The 14,844-nt window shown below is 41.6% G+C and overlaps 1 protein-coding gene across 2 annotated transcripts in view; it reads left to right on the top strand.

The window, feature by feature from the left end:
• LOC122542201 (oxysterols receptor LXR-beta-like) overlaps nucleotides 1–12,684 on the top strand; it is a 46,443-nt gene extending 33,759 nt beyond the window's left edge. For both annotated transcript variants that reach the window (XM_043679664.1, XM_043679665.1), the window contains exons 8-11: nucleotides 1,214–1,313; nucleotides 3,563–3,676; nucleotides 5,954–6,048; nucleotides 7,491–12,684. In XM_043679664.1, the coding sequence (XP_043535599.1) occupies nucleotides 1,214–1,313; nucleotides 3,563–3,676; nucleotides 5,954–6,048; nucleotides 7,491–7,637 (456 nt within the window). In that variant the 3' untranslated portion in view covers nucleotides 7,638–12,684. The remainder of the gene's footprint in view (nucleotides 1–1,213; nucleotides 1,314–3,562; nucleotides 3,677–5,953; nucleotides 6,049–7,490) is intronic.
• Nucleotides 12,685–14,844: the final 2,160 nt, after the last annotated feature.

Here is a 14,844-nt window from a genome sequence, read left to right as displayed (position 1 = left end):
CCTTACTGAAGTCCATATATATCACATCTACCGTTCTGCCTTCATCAATCCTCTTGGTTACTTCTTCAAAAGATTCAATCAAGTTTGTGAGACATGATTTTCCACGCACAAAACCATGTTGACTATCCCTAATCAGTCCTTGCCTTTCCAAATATATGTACATCCTGTCCCTCAGGATTCCCTCCAACAACCTGCCCGCCACCGATGGCAGGCTCACTGTTCTATAGTTCCCTGGCTTGTCCTTATCACCCTTCTTAAACAGTGGCAACATTTTAGTCAACCTTCAGTCTTCCGGCACCTCACCTATGACTACCAATGATACAAATATCTCAGCAAGAGGCCCAGCAATCACGTCTCTAGCTTCCCCCAGAGTTCTAGGGTACACCTGATCAGGTCCTGGGGATTTATCCACCTTTACCCGTTTCAAGACATCCAGCACTTCCTCCTCTGTAATATGGAGATTTTGCAAGATGTCACCACCTATTTCCTACAGTCTATATCTTCCATATCCTTTTCCACAATAAATACTGATGCAAAATACTCATTTAGTATCTCCCCCATTTTCTGCAGCTCCACACAAAGGCTGCCTTGTTGATCTTTGAGGGGCCCTATTCTCTCCCGAGTTATCCTTTTGTCCTTAATGTATTTGTAAAATCTCTTTGGAGTCTCCTTAATTCTATTTGCCAAAGCTATCTCATGTCCCCTTTTTGCCCTCCTGATTTCCCTTTTAACGATACTCTTACTTCCTTTATACTCTTCTAAGGATTCACTCGATCTATCCTGTCTATAGCTGATATATGCTTCCTTCTTTTTCTTAACCAAACCCTCAATTTCTTTAGTCATCCAGTATTCCATACACCTACCAGCCTTTCTTTTCATCCTAACAAGAATATACTTTCTCTGGATTTTTGTTATCTCATTTCTGAAGGCTTCCCATTTTCCAGCTGTCCCTAAAGTTCTTGCCTAATACCGTCAAAATTGGCCTTTCTCCAATTTAGAACTTCAACTTTTAGATTATGAGCTGCAGTTCAGTTTTAACGTGAATCAGTATCCTTTGTGTTGGTTGTCACTGCAGTGCGGCGAAGTTGAGGTGGAGCAAGAGTGAAGAAGGTGCTATCATTTGTAACCTTGGCAACTTTGAGGCTGTGAGATTCTGAAGCAAAGGTTTAATTTTTGTTTCCATTTTTTGTTTCTCCTGAATTTTCTTTTGCAGATTATGTTGCTGGAGACAGCACGGCGATATAACCATGAGACAGAATGCATCACTTTCCTTAAGGATTTTACATACAGCAAGGATGACTTTGCACGGGCTGGTGAGTGAAGCCAGGTTTCTAATACCTGTAAGAAAAGCAAAATACTATAGATGCTGGAAATATGAACTAAAAACAAAGTGCTGGAAAAACTTGGCAAGTTTGGCAATATCTGTGGAGCGAAACAGAGTTAAGTTTTTGAGTCCCGTACTGTTCTTCAAAATGGAGTCATACTGGCCTCAAAACATTAACCCAGATTCTCAGATGACGCTAGACCCGCTGAGTTTCTCCAGCACACTCTCTTTATTTCTGATTCCTCTCCTGGTTCCTGCCTTTATTTATTTTCTTTCCAATTTTTAATCGTTGCCAATTTATCTTCTATATCTTAGAGGAGCTAAATCATGGCTCCGTAAACACCAGCAGACAGCAAACCCTCCAGTACATCAAGCGAGCAGCATTCTTTGTATTTTTTTAGATTAGATTAGATTAGATTCCCTACGGTGTGGAAACAGCCCTTCGGCCCAACAAGTTCACACCGACCCTCTGAAGAGGGTCCAGTCCCATTTCCCTCTGACTGATGTACCTAACACTACGGGCAATTTAGCATGGCCAATTCACCTGGCCCGCACATCTTTGGACTGTGGGAACCGGAGAACCCAGAGGAAACCCACGCAGACACGGGGAGAATGTGCAAACTCCACACAGACAGTCACCCGAGGCTGGAATCGAACCTGGGAGCTGTGAGGCAGCAGTGCTAACCACTGAGCCACCGTGCCACCTATTCAAGCACAGCAGTTGTCATGTCTTATTCCCATTCCAATCTTCATGTATTTCGAGTCCCCCTCTGCCCACACCTTTCTCACCCCCCAACTCACTTACCTCCCCCATTCAGTATCCCAGGCAAGAGACTTAGGTCAAGAATTGTATCAGAGACTTTCTGGTGTAAATGGCTGATTAACAACCTCGTTGGAGTTCCTACTGAGTTGGCCACTAGGGGGAACTAGTTGTTTAAAATTGAATGAAGACGGAGGTGTCGCATGTTCCTGAAATGATGGGCTGTAATGAGAATTGTTGCTGCCAGAAAAGAATTCTGCATTTTATGTTTCAGTTGTTATCCTTCTTTCCCCCCCCCCCCCTTCCTAGAAGTGAGGAACCAGTGGAAGAGCAGAGTACAATATTTTTTTTGTCTTGAATTCTGGGGTTATCTGGTTTGAGGATTATCGCTGTATCCCTACCATACATTACACCACTAATAACTACCTTTCAGTATTACTGTTTGTTTAGTCTTGTAGATTGTGGTTCTATTTTCCACAGCCCTTGAATGAGGTTGCCAGTGAGGGATGGTTTTATGCTGAGGGTTTACGCCTACAGCAGCTTGATTGAGAATGCCTGACATCAATTCATGTCTGCTGTCAGAACCTAAATGAAAACTGCAGCGCATTATGCTAGCCTAACTTTGAACCCAGTTTCAATCCGCTGAAAGTTAACTCTGTACTTGCTACTTTTTAATTCATTTGCAGCATGTGGACATCGCTGGCTGGACCACCATTTATTGCCCACCCCTACTTGCCCAGAGGGCAGATAAGAAACAACCACATTGCTTTGGTCTGGAGTCACATGTAGGCTAGACCAGTTAAGGATGACAGTTTCCTTCCCTAATGGACATTAGTGAACCAGATGGGTTTTTCTGACAATCAATTCATGGTCATCATTAGACTCTTAATTCTAGATTTTCATTGAATTCAAGTTCCACCCTCTGCCCTGACAGGATTCAAACCCAGGTCCTCAGGATTAATAGTCCAGTGGTAATACCACCAGGCCATCGCCCTCCCACTGCTTGGTGGCATTTTTAATTTTAAACAGTCTGATTCAACCCAAGTGGTAATGGTAATATTACTGAGCTAGTAATTCTAAGGCAAAAGAAAAGTCCTGAAAGGCTTGGAGATAGTGGCACTTCTGGCAGCATCTGTGAAGAGAAGAATAGAGTTAATGTTTGGAGTCCAGTGTGATCTTTTTGCTTTGAAGGCCCCTTTCAAAAGGGAATGTGACTATTATCTGAAAAAGAAGAATATGCAAGGTTGCAGGGACAAGGCAAGAGAAAAACACAAAGAAAATTGCTCATTCAAAGAGCTGTCACAGTTGGATGGAACAAATAGCCTCCTCCTGCGCTATAAGAACTCTGTATTTAACTCTTCATATGTCACCATCTTGCCAGTTACTATGCGACATGGTTCTATGAGTTCTAGCAAGTGAACATTCTCATGTTACCTTTAAATAATGTGTTTCTGTCTGTCTCATTCTCTCTTGTTTAGGGTTGCAGGTCGAATTCATAAACCCGATCTTTGAGTTTTCAAAGGGCATGAGGAAGCTGCAGTTGGATGATGCTGAGTATGCCCTGCTCATAGCCATTAACATCTTTTCAGCAGGTTTCTATTCATTTTATTTTTGTTTATCTTTTTATGAAAGATGTTATCCTGTGCTTAGCATGGCTATGAGGGGTGGAATGTTATCCGTTTCAAGGCAGTCAGTGTCGGCATCAAGTGCTTCAAATCACTTGATATGGAGACTAAGAGGATGTGTCCACTGACTGGACAGTTTAGACTAGGCCTCATAGTCTCGCCTGGCACTTGGGACTGAGGTAGGGGGAAATGTCTTCACTCCAGAGTTTTGTATCTTTGGTGTTCATGACACGTGGTTTTAGGTACTCAGCCATTGCGTATATTCGAGACAGATTGAAAGGTTTTTCTGAATTGAGGGAACCAAGGGATGAAGGTAAAGTGGGAGTAAGTTGTGGATTTTATTGATTTTTATGAGGTAGAGCTGACTCGAGGGGCGAATGGAGGGCTTGAGTTATAAGGAGAGGCTGGGGCTTTTTTCACTGGAGGATAGGAGGTTGAGGGGTGACTTTATAGAGGTTAATAAAATGATGAGGGGGTACAGATAAGGTGAGTGGCAGCTGTCTTTTCCCTCGAGTGGGGAATTTCAGGACTAGGGGATATGTTTTTAAAGTGAGAAGACAAAGATTAAAAAAAAAGACATGGGGGCAATTTCTTTAACCTAGAGAGTGGTTTGGTTTGTCTGTGGAAGAACTTCCACAGGAAGTGGTGGATGTGGCTACAGTTGCATATAAAAGACATTTGGATAAGTACACTAATAAGAAATATTTGGATGGATGTGGGTCAAGTGCAGGCAGGTGGGACTAGTTTAATTCGGGATTGTGGTCAGCATGGACTGGTTGGACCAAAGGGTCTGTTTCTGGACTGTATGACTTTGTGAATAGTTTACTGCTGCTCCTACTACTCTACATTGCAATTAAAATGCACTGTAATCTGCTTGAGTTTGTTCATCAGCCCCAACCTTTTCACTGCATCAAAATAGCAATTTATCGCCTCCCACATTGACTAATTTTCAGCATGACTGCCAATGCTGTGGATAACCAGAGTCTCTTTAATACAATTAGGAAAGCAAATGTCATGTTGGCCGCCTTTGAAAAGGATTGGTGTACACAGATAAAGTATATTGCGACAGTTGTGCAGGTCTTTGGTGAGGTCACACCGAGAAAATTGTGTCCTGATTTAGTCTCCGTTTCTAAGAAATGAACCGCATGCCTTTGAGGCAGTGATGGTAAAGTTTCATTAGATTGTTCCTAAGAATGAGAGAATTGTTCTCTGATGAGAGGTGAATAATTGGGTCCATATTCTCTGGAGTTTATAAGAATAAAAGGTGAACCAGTTGAAGCATACAGGATTCTGGGGAGGCTTGACAGGTTAGACACTGGCTGGGGGATCAGGGACACAATCTCCGATAAGGGATGATGTTTAAGACTGAGATGAAGAGAAATTTCTTCACTCAGAGGGTTGAGTTTGTCTTTGGATTCTCTGCTCAGAGGGTTACAAATGAATATACAAGTTGAGAGCAAGAGTAGACCATTCAGCCACTTGGGCTTGCTTCACGATTCAGTAAGATCATGGCTGCTCTGATTGTAACTTAAGATCTGAGTTCTCACCTACTACTGATCACTGATCATCCCTTTGTGTACCAAGAATCCACCTGACCTTGAAAAGCGATCTGCTTCTGTCATCTTTTCAGGCAGGATATTCCCAAGACTCGTGACCCTCTGAGAGAAAACCTTTCACTTCATCACTGCTGTTAATGGGCGTTAATATGTTTAATATGTTTTAAGCAGTCTAGATTCTTCTTAAGTGGGAAACATCCATTCCACACCTACTGTCAAAACTCATCAGGATCTTGTATGTTTTAATCAAGTCACCTCCCTCTTCTACACTCCACTGGATGCAGTCTGGCATATCCAACCTTTCTTTATAAGACAACACTCTCATTCCAGGTATTAGTCTTGAGAATCTTTGACTGAATTGCCTCCAATGTATTTAACATTCCTTAAAAATGTTGTTGATATTCCATCAAAGGGCTGGGTTAGACAGAAGTTGAATCCCAAGAACCGTCATGATATTGAATGGGCAGCAGGCTCAATGGGCTGAATGGTCTACTGCTCCTATTTCTTGTGTTCTTTTGCCGGAGGAAGTGACTTCACTTCTCATAAGGCCTAGATTTTAAAGAGTGGGAAGCTCTCCCCTTTCTTAATGGGCAGGTGAGCAATCCCAGCATTCCCCTTTTTTTATACATGTAATACAGTGTCTGCGTTTATCATCTTTCAAATGACTTTGGGATGTTTGCCTTCACAGACCGACCTAATGTTCAAGACCACGAGTTAGTGGAGAGGCTCCAGCAGCCGTATGTTGAGGCCCTTCATTCGTACTTGCGCATCAAGCGACCAAAGGTAGGCTCAGCAACACAGAAAGGAGAGGGTCTGGCACTTGTATGACAGCTCTCACAACCATGGGCCATCCTAAAATACTTTACAAAGTAAGCAGGAATTTTGAAATATAGTCACTTCTGTGACAAAGGACACCAGAATGCATACAGCAAGATCTCATGAATATCAATGAGATAATGATCGGATCATCACCTTTTGAATATTGTTTGAGGGATTAGGACACCAGTGAGGATTTCCTCGTTCTTCTGAGTGGAAAATGCTGTGTGCTTATTTTGTGAACTCTCCAGTATCTCTGACAGTGCAGCCCTCCCTTGGTACTGCATTGAAGTGTCAGCCTTGATTTGTATTCCCCAGTCTCTGCAGGTGGACTTCTCACTCAGCAACAAGAGTACAACTCTGAGTTAGGGTTGACCACATACTGGTTCCAATCCTGAGTGTACTAAGTTCTGACTCTTGATGCTTGGATTAAGAAAATATCCAGTTTCCAGCAGCAGTATTTTACACACACACATACACACTCCTGATTTGTACAATATTTCCAAACCAAAATTAGGGGGATTTATAAAATACAAGTAACTTATTGTTGACAATGTGTTTGTTTTAAAGTATTGTGTTTAAAATTACAAGGGGTTTTGTTGGTGTAGAAAGAGGAACCTGTTTCCGTAAGCAGGAGAGTCGTGTGCAGAAAAGACAGCTCTGAGAAAATTGGTAGAACAAAGAATCCGGGGATGTTACGAGAGATTATTTACTTGTGATTTGTTATTGTGACCTGGAATGTGCTGACTGCAAAGGCAGTGGAGGCAGATTTCAATAATAATGTTCAAAAGGTAAGTGGATAGATAATTAAAAAGGCAAAAGTTTGCAGGGCTACAAAGAATAATTGCTCTGTCAGAGGCAGCACAGGATTGATAGACTGCTGACCCATGTTGTAAGATTGTATAAGTTGTCAACTGCCCCACAGTAGAATAAAAGAAGGAAAAATAGTTTACACTGGCAGGAAGGATGGTAATGAGCGGTGAAAGTTTTTTCCTGTTAGTGGAAAAGCAGTATGGGGATGTTTTGTACGGTGAAGGGTTCTGATCTTAAATGCGCTGCCTGAAAGAGAAGTGGAGGTCAGTAAGCAGGAGGCTGGAAGAACGCAACAAGCTAGGCAGCATCAGGTGGTGGAGAAGTTAGCGCTTCGGGTATAACCCTCCTTCAGGACTGGAGAAGGATTACACTCGAAATGTTGACTTCTCCACCTCCTTGTCTCCCTTGGATTCCAGCATCTGCAGATTATTTTTTTTTTAAGAGAAGTGGAAGCAAATTTAATTGCTTTATTCAGAAGGTAATGGAAACCTAAAAAATTGCTGGAGCCACAGGGATCAAGCAGGATTTCAGTAAGTTGCACAGCCTCTGTACATGCTGGAGAAATTCAATAAGTGCTGTTTGTTTCCATGTTGCAGGACCACCTGATGTTCCCTCGGATGTTGATGAAGTTGGTCAGCCTCCGGACCCTGAGCAGCGTCCACTCAGAGCAGGTCTTTGCCCTCAGGCTTCAGGACAAGAAGTTGCCACCCCTGCTGTCTGAAATATGGGACGTTCATGAGTGAACGAGCGGAAAGCCATAAGCAGGAGAGGAGAAGGGTGGCGTACATACACTTTTATTTTTACAAAAGAAAAGTGCAAGAGAATGTAGGAGAAAAAAAGTTCTGTCTTTTTTTTAACAAACTTAAGACTCAAAGGCAACAATGATACAAGAAGTCCTGACCAATGTGTGTGAGAGGGAGGATTTAAAGAAAAGAGAGACAAATATTAAACTTTATTTGGTTGTAGGACTTGGATGTCCAGATGTTGAAGAGACATCCATCCCTGCACTTACTGGACTGATTTCCAATGAGAGACTTAAGTCTCCACTTGTTCTTAACGCAGTGGTACTGTTGCCCCCGCTCACCTTATCTCCTTTGTTCTTTGTTTAACATGCATTGTTTACCAACCCCCCAAAAAAGATTTTAACAGTGATTTCTTTTGCTCAATAATATATGAAGTTTAATTTTTTTTTATTGAGCACGTTTTCAGAAAGGCAGATCAAATTCAATCTGGTATTGGAAAGCAGTTGTTGCAAAGACTATATATGTGCGCATGTGTGTTTTCATGAGAGTTTTAGTCATGTTCCAAATGAAGGGAGTTGGGTTTTGCTGCCAAATAGGCAATGTTATGAAGAGAAAAAAAGTTGTTTAATTTTTTTAAACAAACTTAAGCACTACATCCCATCGCTTATTTCCTTGATCTCTGGAACCATTAATTGTTGATCATTGCTATGACTAATTGCAATTTTTGATAATCTTGTAATTCTGTTAACTATTGGATTTATGACTGGGGAAGGCATCAAAGTTTTTTTTCCCTAAGGGATCATAGTAATCAGGGATCCTATTGATGTAAGTTGCACACATGGGTTTCTCCCCAAATGTAATGTTTGAGTGACGATGAGGTTTTCAACTCTATTCATTCACCGACTGTGGGTGCTGCTGGCAAGGCCAGCATTTGTTGGCCATTTCTTAATTGCCCTTTAGGAAGATGATGGTGAGCTGGCTCCTTCACTACAACTGAGCAGCCAGTTGGATCATTTGCAGATTTAAGAGTCGACCACCTTGTTGTGTGGCTCTGGTGTGTTGTACAGGCTGGCTGGCTAATAACACCAGATTTCCATCTCTCAGTTGAATCAGTTGGTGACTGAGTGAGATGAGAAACTGGTTGAATTCTGCCAAATTTTGGAGAGAGGAAGGGTTTGTCTTTGAACATCACTGTTGGCCTTAGTTGAAACCTGGGTTGTTTTCCTTCCTGTGATGAATGCACTAGTCTTTTTGTCCCTCTTTGTCTCATTCTACCTACATCTGTCTAGTATCTCTCACTCTTGCCACATGTACATATCATTCTCTCTGTACTCTGCACTTTATCTCTGACTGGCTTTTTAGTATGTGTGTTTTATTCGCTGTATGTCTGTCTGTCTCATTTTCTTTTTGTGTGCTGTGTGTACGTATATCTTCATAACTTCATCGCGTAATCGTAGACATCAAATACTTTTCACAGTATCGATCTGATTTTGATATCCAATTTATAGGCATTCATATGTATGGGTAAGAGGGCAAAAAGAAGCAGCTGGAAAGAGAAAGATGAACAAAGTTTTTTTTATACAAAAAAAGGGAAAATTGAAAAAAAAAAGTAGAAATATATGCAAGGACAAATGTTTGAGCCCCAAAGCCAAAATGAATTTGATTTAGACATTTGATTACGGGTGGACTGCCTGGAGCAGCTGCAGATACATGTTCTTGCTTTGAGGTGTATGAAAACAGTCCTACCTCTGTAGTTCACTATGGAGAATGGGAATGCTGCCTGTCACCAGTCACCTGGGCAATCAGTTGAGTCAATTCACTAACCCATTCCTGCGCCCAAAGGAGTTTTGCAAGCAAAGTGATTTTCAAACAAAAGCCTGTTTTTCACAGAAACTACCATTATCAATATTTCCACCACTGTCTTCTGCTGATTATTGACCCACTCCCCATACCATCTTCAATATTTGCACATTAAGAGACCATACTGAAATGCCTCCATCACTTTGCCCCTTGTACATTACATGGGGTTCCATTCCTCCAGGTGTGTAAACTCATAAATGGAGCTAAGGTACAGATCAGGAGCTAAATGGCCTCCTATGTCCTTCTTCTGCTCTCATTTCCTCTGTTTTCGAAGGTAGTGAGGTTTGCTTCTGGCAGTGAGGTTGGAGGGCTTGGGGTTCTGGGCACTTTATGGTCTCCTTTCTAAATGACCTTGAGTGATATTCCCAAATAATGTTCTTCCATCTTTCAAGGGATGAAGCTTAGATCACATCCCTGATCAACACATGCATGTTCCAGCACAAAGTGGAGATGTTTTCCTCAACTGTTTGGTTAAAGAGTCCTGAGATTCATTTTAGTGACTCCAACTTGGATTCAGACACCTGCAACATGGGCTGGGAGTCAAACCCCTGGGCAGAGGGCTTCTATCCTTCACCTCAACCCCCTCCAGTTTCCACATTGCTTTAGTGTCTATGTCTACCTGCACTGCCAAAGACTGTACTTAACAGCAGTGAAACAGTTTTCACAGCTCCAGGACTGTCTGCATTTATTTCAGATTTCCAGCCTCCTCAGTACTTTGCTTGCGTTTTCACAGCTCAATTACACGCCTACTTGTAAGGAACTTAGGGGTCCAATTCAGTTCCATGCTGAAGTAATTGTATTTTAGACATTTCTGAAATTAATTGTATTTTCCTTTCCTCCTTGTTTTGTTTAGTCGGGCTAGGGGTTGGTTCGGCAAGGGCGGGCCCGAGAGAGCAGGCAGGCTAACCTGCTCCCAGACCTTTGTCAACATTGGACCTATAAATAGGATCAGTCACCCCATCAGTGGAAGGAGAATTGAAGGCTAATTGTTTTCTTATTCGACTCATGATCTGGGGAAGCACTTTAGAATGAATAAAAGCATTGTGAAGTTTTAACCCTTGCTTTTTCTTACTCCCCTAACATCTATGGTACCTTTTTTTATTTTTAGTCTTATATGGAATTCTTGCACCACACACCGCTAATGCACAAATATTGCCATTCAGGCTTATTGTTCTGTTGAGGGCTTTCTCCCCTGAAGATTTTCCGATATGTTGCCCTTTATTTTTGTACCTCTGTGTAATCAGGAAAAGTGCCTCAATGCTGTCACGTCCACTGGAAAGCTTGCATCTCATTTGCACGGTCTTATTAGTTGATTGCACTTGGCCTCCCAGCCTGAGGGTTCTTGTGGTGCAGTGGTAGCGTCCCTACCTTTTGAGCTGGAAGACCTGGGTTCAAGCCTCACTTCTGAACAGGTTGATTAAAGATATTTTTTAAAAACTCCCGCCCTTGATTTCTGTTCCATTTAATCACACATTAAGCCATGGATTGATCTAACTTTGTGTTTTTCCCCATTTGCAGTATGTTTGAACAATTTCTGTTGGCCTTCCTGTGTTTTAGAAGGGGCTGAAGGCAATGGAGAAACTTGTACGTCTTTTCGTTACCTGTATATGCATTGAACAGAAGCACATTGTTATGTGCTGCCTGAAGATTGTTGGGGGTGAACACTCCCTGTCTTTGTACATTTAGCACAATTGGAATTATGATCGAAAAGTGGGGACTTTATTGCACAGGATCATTTAAAACCAAATTTTCTTTTTGAGACAGAAACCTCTGCACTTGTCCAGTTCAGGGGAAGTGAAGCATTTTCAATATGAAAGCCACAGTGCCACTGCTGAGTAATCACAGGTAAATTTGCAGAGAGCAGATGACACACAGTTGTGAAGCTTCTCCTACTGTGTTCCCTAACAATGCGCCTCAGTCTTGATTTGAAAGGGACTCTAACCCCTGCTTGAATATCCAGGGTGTTTTGAACATAATTCAAAAAGTATTTTCCTTGATCCCACTGGACACTCTGTAATCTTTGATAATGAAGCCCAGTGATATTTCTTGTTAGAAATCAGTTACTTCTGCATTCCCACATTGGCTGTCCCAAATAATAAGCTGGATTTGTCCTGTGGTGGGTTGAGATTGCCCAAGCGTAGTTTCCTTCTGAATGCTATAGCGTCCAAAGAGAAGGGGATTCCATCCAGAAGGGGGCACCCTTAACAACAAAGGTCAGGGACCAGTTTGGAGCTCCTGCAGCATCCAGAGCCTATCAAAGAAAGGCTAATGTGGCCTTTCCACTCTTTTCATAAAACAAAGAGTGAGCAGGGATGCTAGGTATGGGGTGGAAAAGAAGCAGAAGGAAGATGCAAGTTATCTTAACCATGAATCATCCCCTGGACTTCAGATCTTTCTGATTCTTACAAGACTTTACCCAAAGGCAGTGACTTAGGTATGGGTTGCCTGTATCTGACCCATTCTTCTTATGGTTTCAGCTATGTCTGTATGATCCTGTGCACCTGAAATAACACTTGACAATGTTTTGAGTTCATTTTTGTCCTTTGGATCTAAATTTTATTTCCAGGTTGAACAGACAAGCGAGAGCTCTGTCAAAGAGCCTCTGCCAACACTACTCCGAAACTAACTATACATTTTTTACGTTCCTCCCTTTTGCTGACCCTCAAGAACTGTTTTTGGGAATCATTTCAACCGGTGGACATTGGTATAAAATGGGATGATACGGAGGATTCATACCTCTCTCCAATCCAATTTTCCCAGGCAATTTGAGATCTCTAGTTTCTGCATCCAATTTAAAATGCCTGTGTTGAGTAACTCTTCTGGGAATGTTTTGGCAGTGGGAGCTAATTCAAACTAACTTCTCTGCTTAAATGTTTAACCCCTCTTCATGTGTGACTCTGGACAGGGTGTGCTGGCAGTTTGAGTTGTACATCAAGTTTGAGTTGTTTAAAAGGCTGAAGGGAGATGTTCACCATGTAGGATATTGGTATCACTGTGCTAATTAATTGCCGAGCAATGCATTGTCCTAATCTATTAGAGTTCAGTAACGCTAATAAAATTCAGCCCGATGCAATTTGGGGAGTGGGCATTTTCATTTGGAGAGTACTCTACAGGGTTAGTAACTGTTTGAAAAATGTTGCTCAGTTAGTACTTGTTTGCTGGCAATTAAAATATTAATGTGAATCCATCAAGTGCTGGAATTGCATTGTATGTCATCTGTAGCTTCCTTCACATTTGACTTGCTTCTCCTTTGGGTTTGCTCAATGCAATTTCTTCAAGGGCATTCTCTACTCTCGATTTTCCTCTCCATTTACCCATGCAATGAAACCGGAGGTGTCCAAAGGAAACACTCTGTGTTGGTAAGTCTTCAGGCTCTTAAAAACAGCCCACTTCTAGTGAATTAATTCTTTTTTTAAAAAAAATCCAAATTTTAGTAAGAAATCCTCCTGTACACGTTATTGAGGCTTTATGTTGAATGAGTCTCCTGTCAAATCATTCGACTGGAGACCGTCATGGGGCTCAAGATACTCTGTCAGGTGAGTTATCACACCTCTTAGCAGAAGATGCTATTAGTCCCTAGGAGAGTAGCTATGTTTGAACTAGGAAGCTTGCAATTGAATGCTTATCAGCTCAATTATGTAAAAGAAAAAAAGCAAAAGTGCAGATATTGGAAAGCTTCAATCACTACAACAACAGAATACAAAATGAGAAAATGCAGGAAACACTCAGCAGGCAACTTCTGTGGTGAGAGAAAAATAATTAATATTTCTAGTTGTGCACAGTTTTGCTCTTTCTTTAAATAAGGATGCAATTTGTTAGAAGTGTTGGAGATGGTTTACTGAAGTGATATCTGGAAAGGGAGGAGGAGTGGATTATCTTAGTAGGTAAGTTGGGCCCCTCTCCAGTAGAGTTCAGAAGGATGAGAGGTGGTCTTATGGAGACATAAAAGATCCTGAAGAGACTTGATAGGGGTGGATGCACCAATGCTGTTTTGCCTTGTAGAAAGGGTTATAATTTAGGGATGAAGTTTAAAGATTAAGGGGTTGCCCATTTAAGACAGATGAAGAGGAATTATTTTCTCCCAGACAGTCATGAGACTTTCGAACGGTCTTCCTCCATGGAGTGATGGAGACAGTTAAATATTTTTAAGACTGAGAGATTTTTGAGTAACAAGGAATTCACAGGGTATTGGCAAGGTGGAAATGTGGAGTTGAGACCAAAATCAGAACAGTCGTGACTATGGTGAATGGTAGAGCAGGCTGGAATGGTGTGAATAGCCTGACCATGTTCCTAGTTCATTGATTTGCATGTTTGTATGTAATCAGAAGGAACAATATACTTGCTGTAGAGGGAGTACACTGAAAGTTTACCAGACTGACTCCTGGGATGTTGGGATTGTCAACGAGGAGAGATTTCTGTTCGAGAGTTTAGAAGAATGAGACATGATTTCATTGAAATGTGGCCCCTAGCTGGGATGGGAGGCTGACTAGTAAGGGGAACAGTCTCAGAATAAAGAGTAAGCCACTTGTGGTTAGGGTGAGGAAGGACATTTTCACTCAGGGCAATGAATATTTGGAATTCTCCGTCTCCAGGAGCTGGGAAAGCTCAGTCATTTGTACAGCTTTCTAGATATTAAAGATATCAAGGGATATATGGTTAGTGTGGGAAAAATGGCATTGAGGCAGAAGATCAGTCATGATCTGGTTGAATGGCCTACTCCTGTGCCTTTTCCCCAACATTCTTAAACGTGTGATCTTTTATTAGATCGAGGTAAAGTTAAAGATTTTATTAATTCATCAAGGGATGTGGATGTGACTGGCTAGACCAGCATTTATTACCCATCTCTAATTGTCCAGAGGGTGATTGAGAGTCAACCACATTGTTGTGTGATCTGGAGTCACATGTAGGCCAGATCAGGTAAGGATTAGTGAACCAGGTGGAGTCTTCCTGACAATTGACAATCATTTAATGGTCATCATTAGATTCCGAATTCTAGACATTCTTTGAATTCAAATTCTACCATCTGCTATGGCAGGATTCAATGCCAGATCTCCAGAATATCAGGGTCTCTGGGTTATAGTTAGCAATAATACCACTGGATTGTCACCTCCCCTGATATAACATATAATATTTGTTCAACATGCAAACTGAGAGAGTAGGAAAAATATCAGAAGAGAAGGTTTGTGATAATAACAGGACAAATTAAATTACACAAGTCTCAATAGTGTAAAAACAATCAGGTATGTCATAAGACAAGTAAATAAAAAGATGTAGTTAGATGAGAGGGGGTGTGAGTGTCAGCATGATTGATGTCTGAATGCAAGGTACAAGAAGTAGGAGGGACATG

This window comes from Chiloscyllium plagiosum, chromosome 39, assembly GCF_004010195.1.
Source record: "Chiloscyllium plagiosum isolate BGI_BamShark_2017 chromosome 39, ASM401019v2, whole genome shotgun sequence".
Lineage (NCBI taxonomy): Eukaryota > Metazoa > Chordata > Chondrichthyes > Orectolobiformes > Hemiscylliidae > Chiloscyllium > Chiloscyllium plagiosum.
Note: the sequence above shows the minus strand (reverse complement) of the source record. Positions and strands in the feature narration are given on the sequence as shown.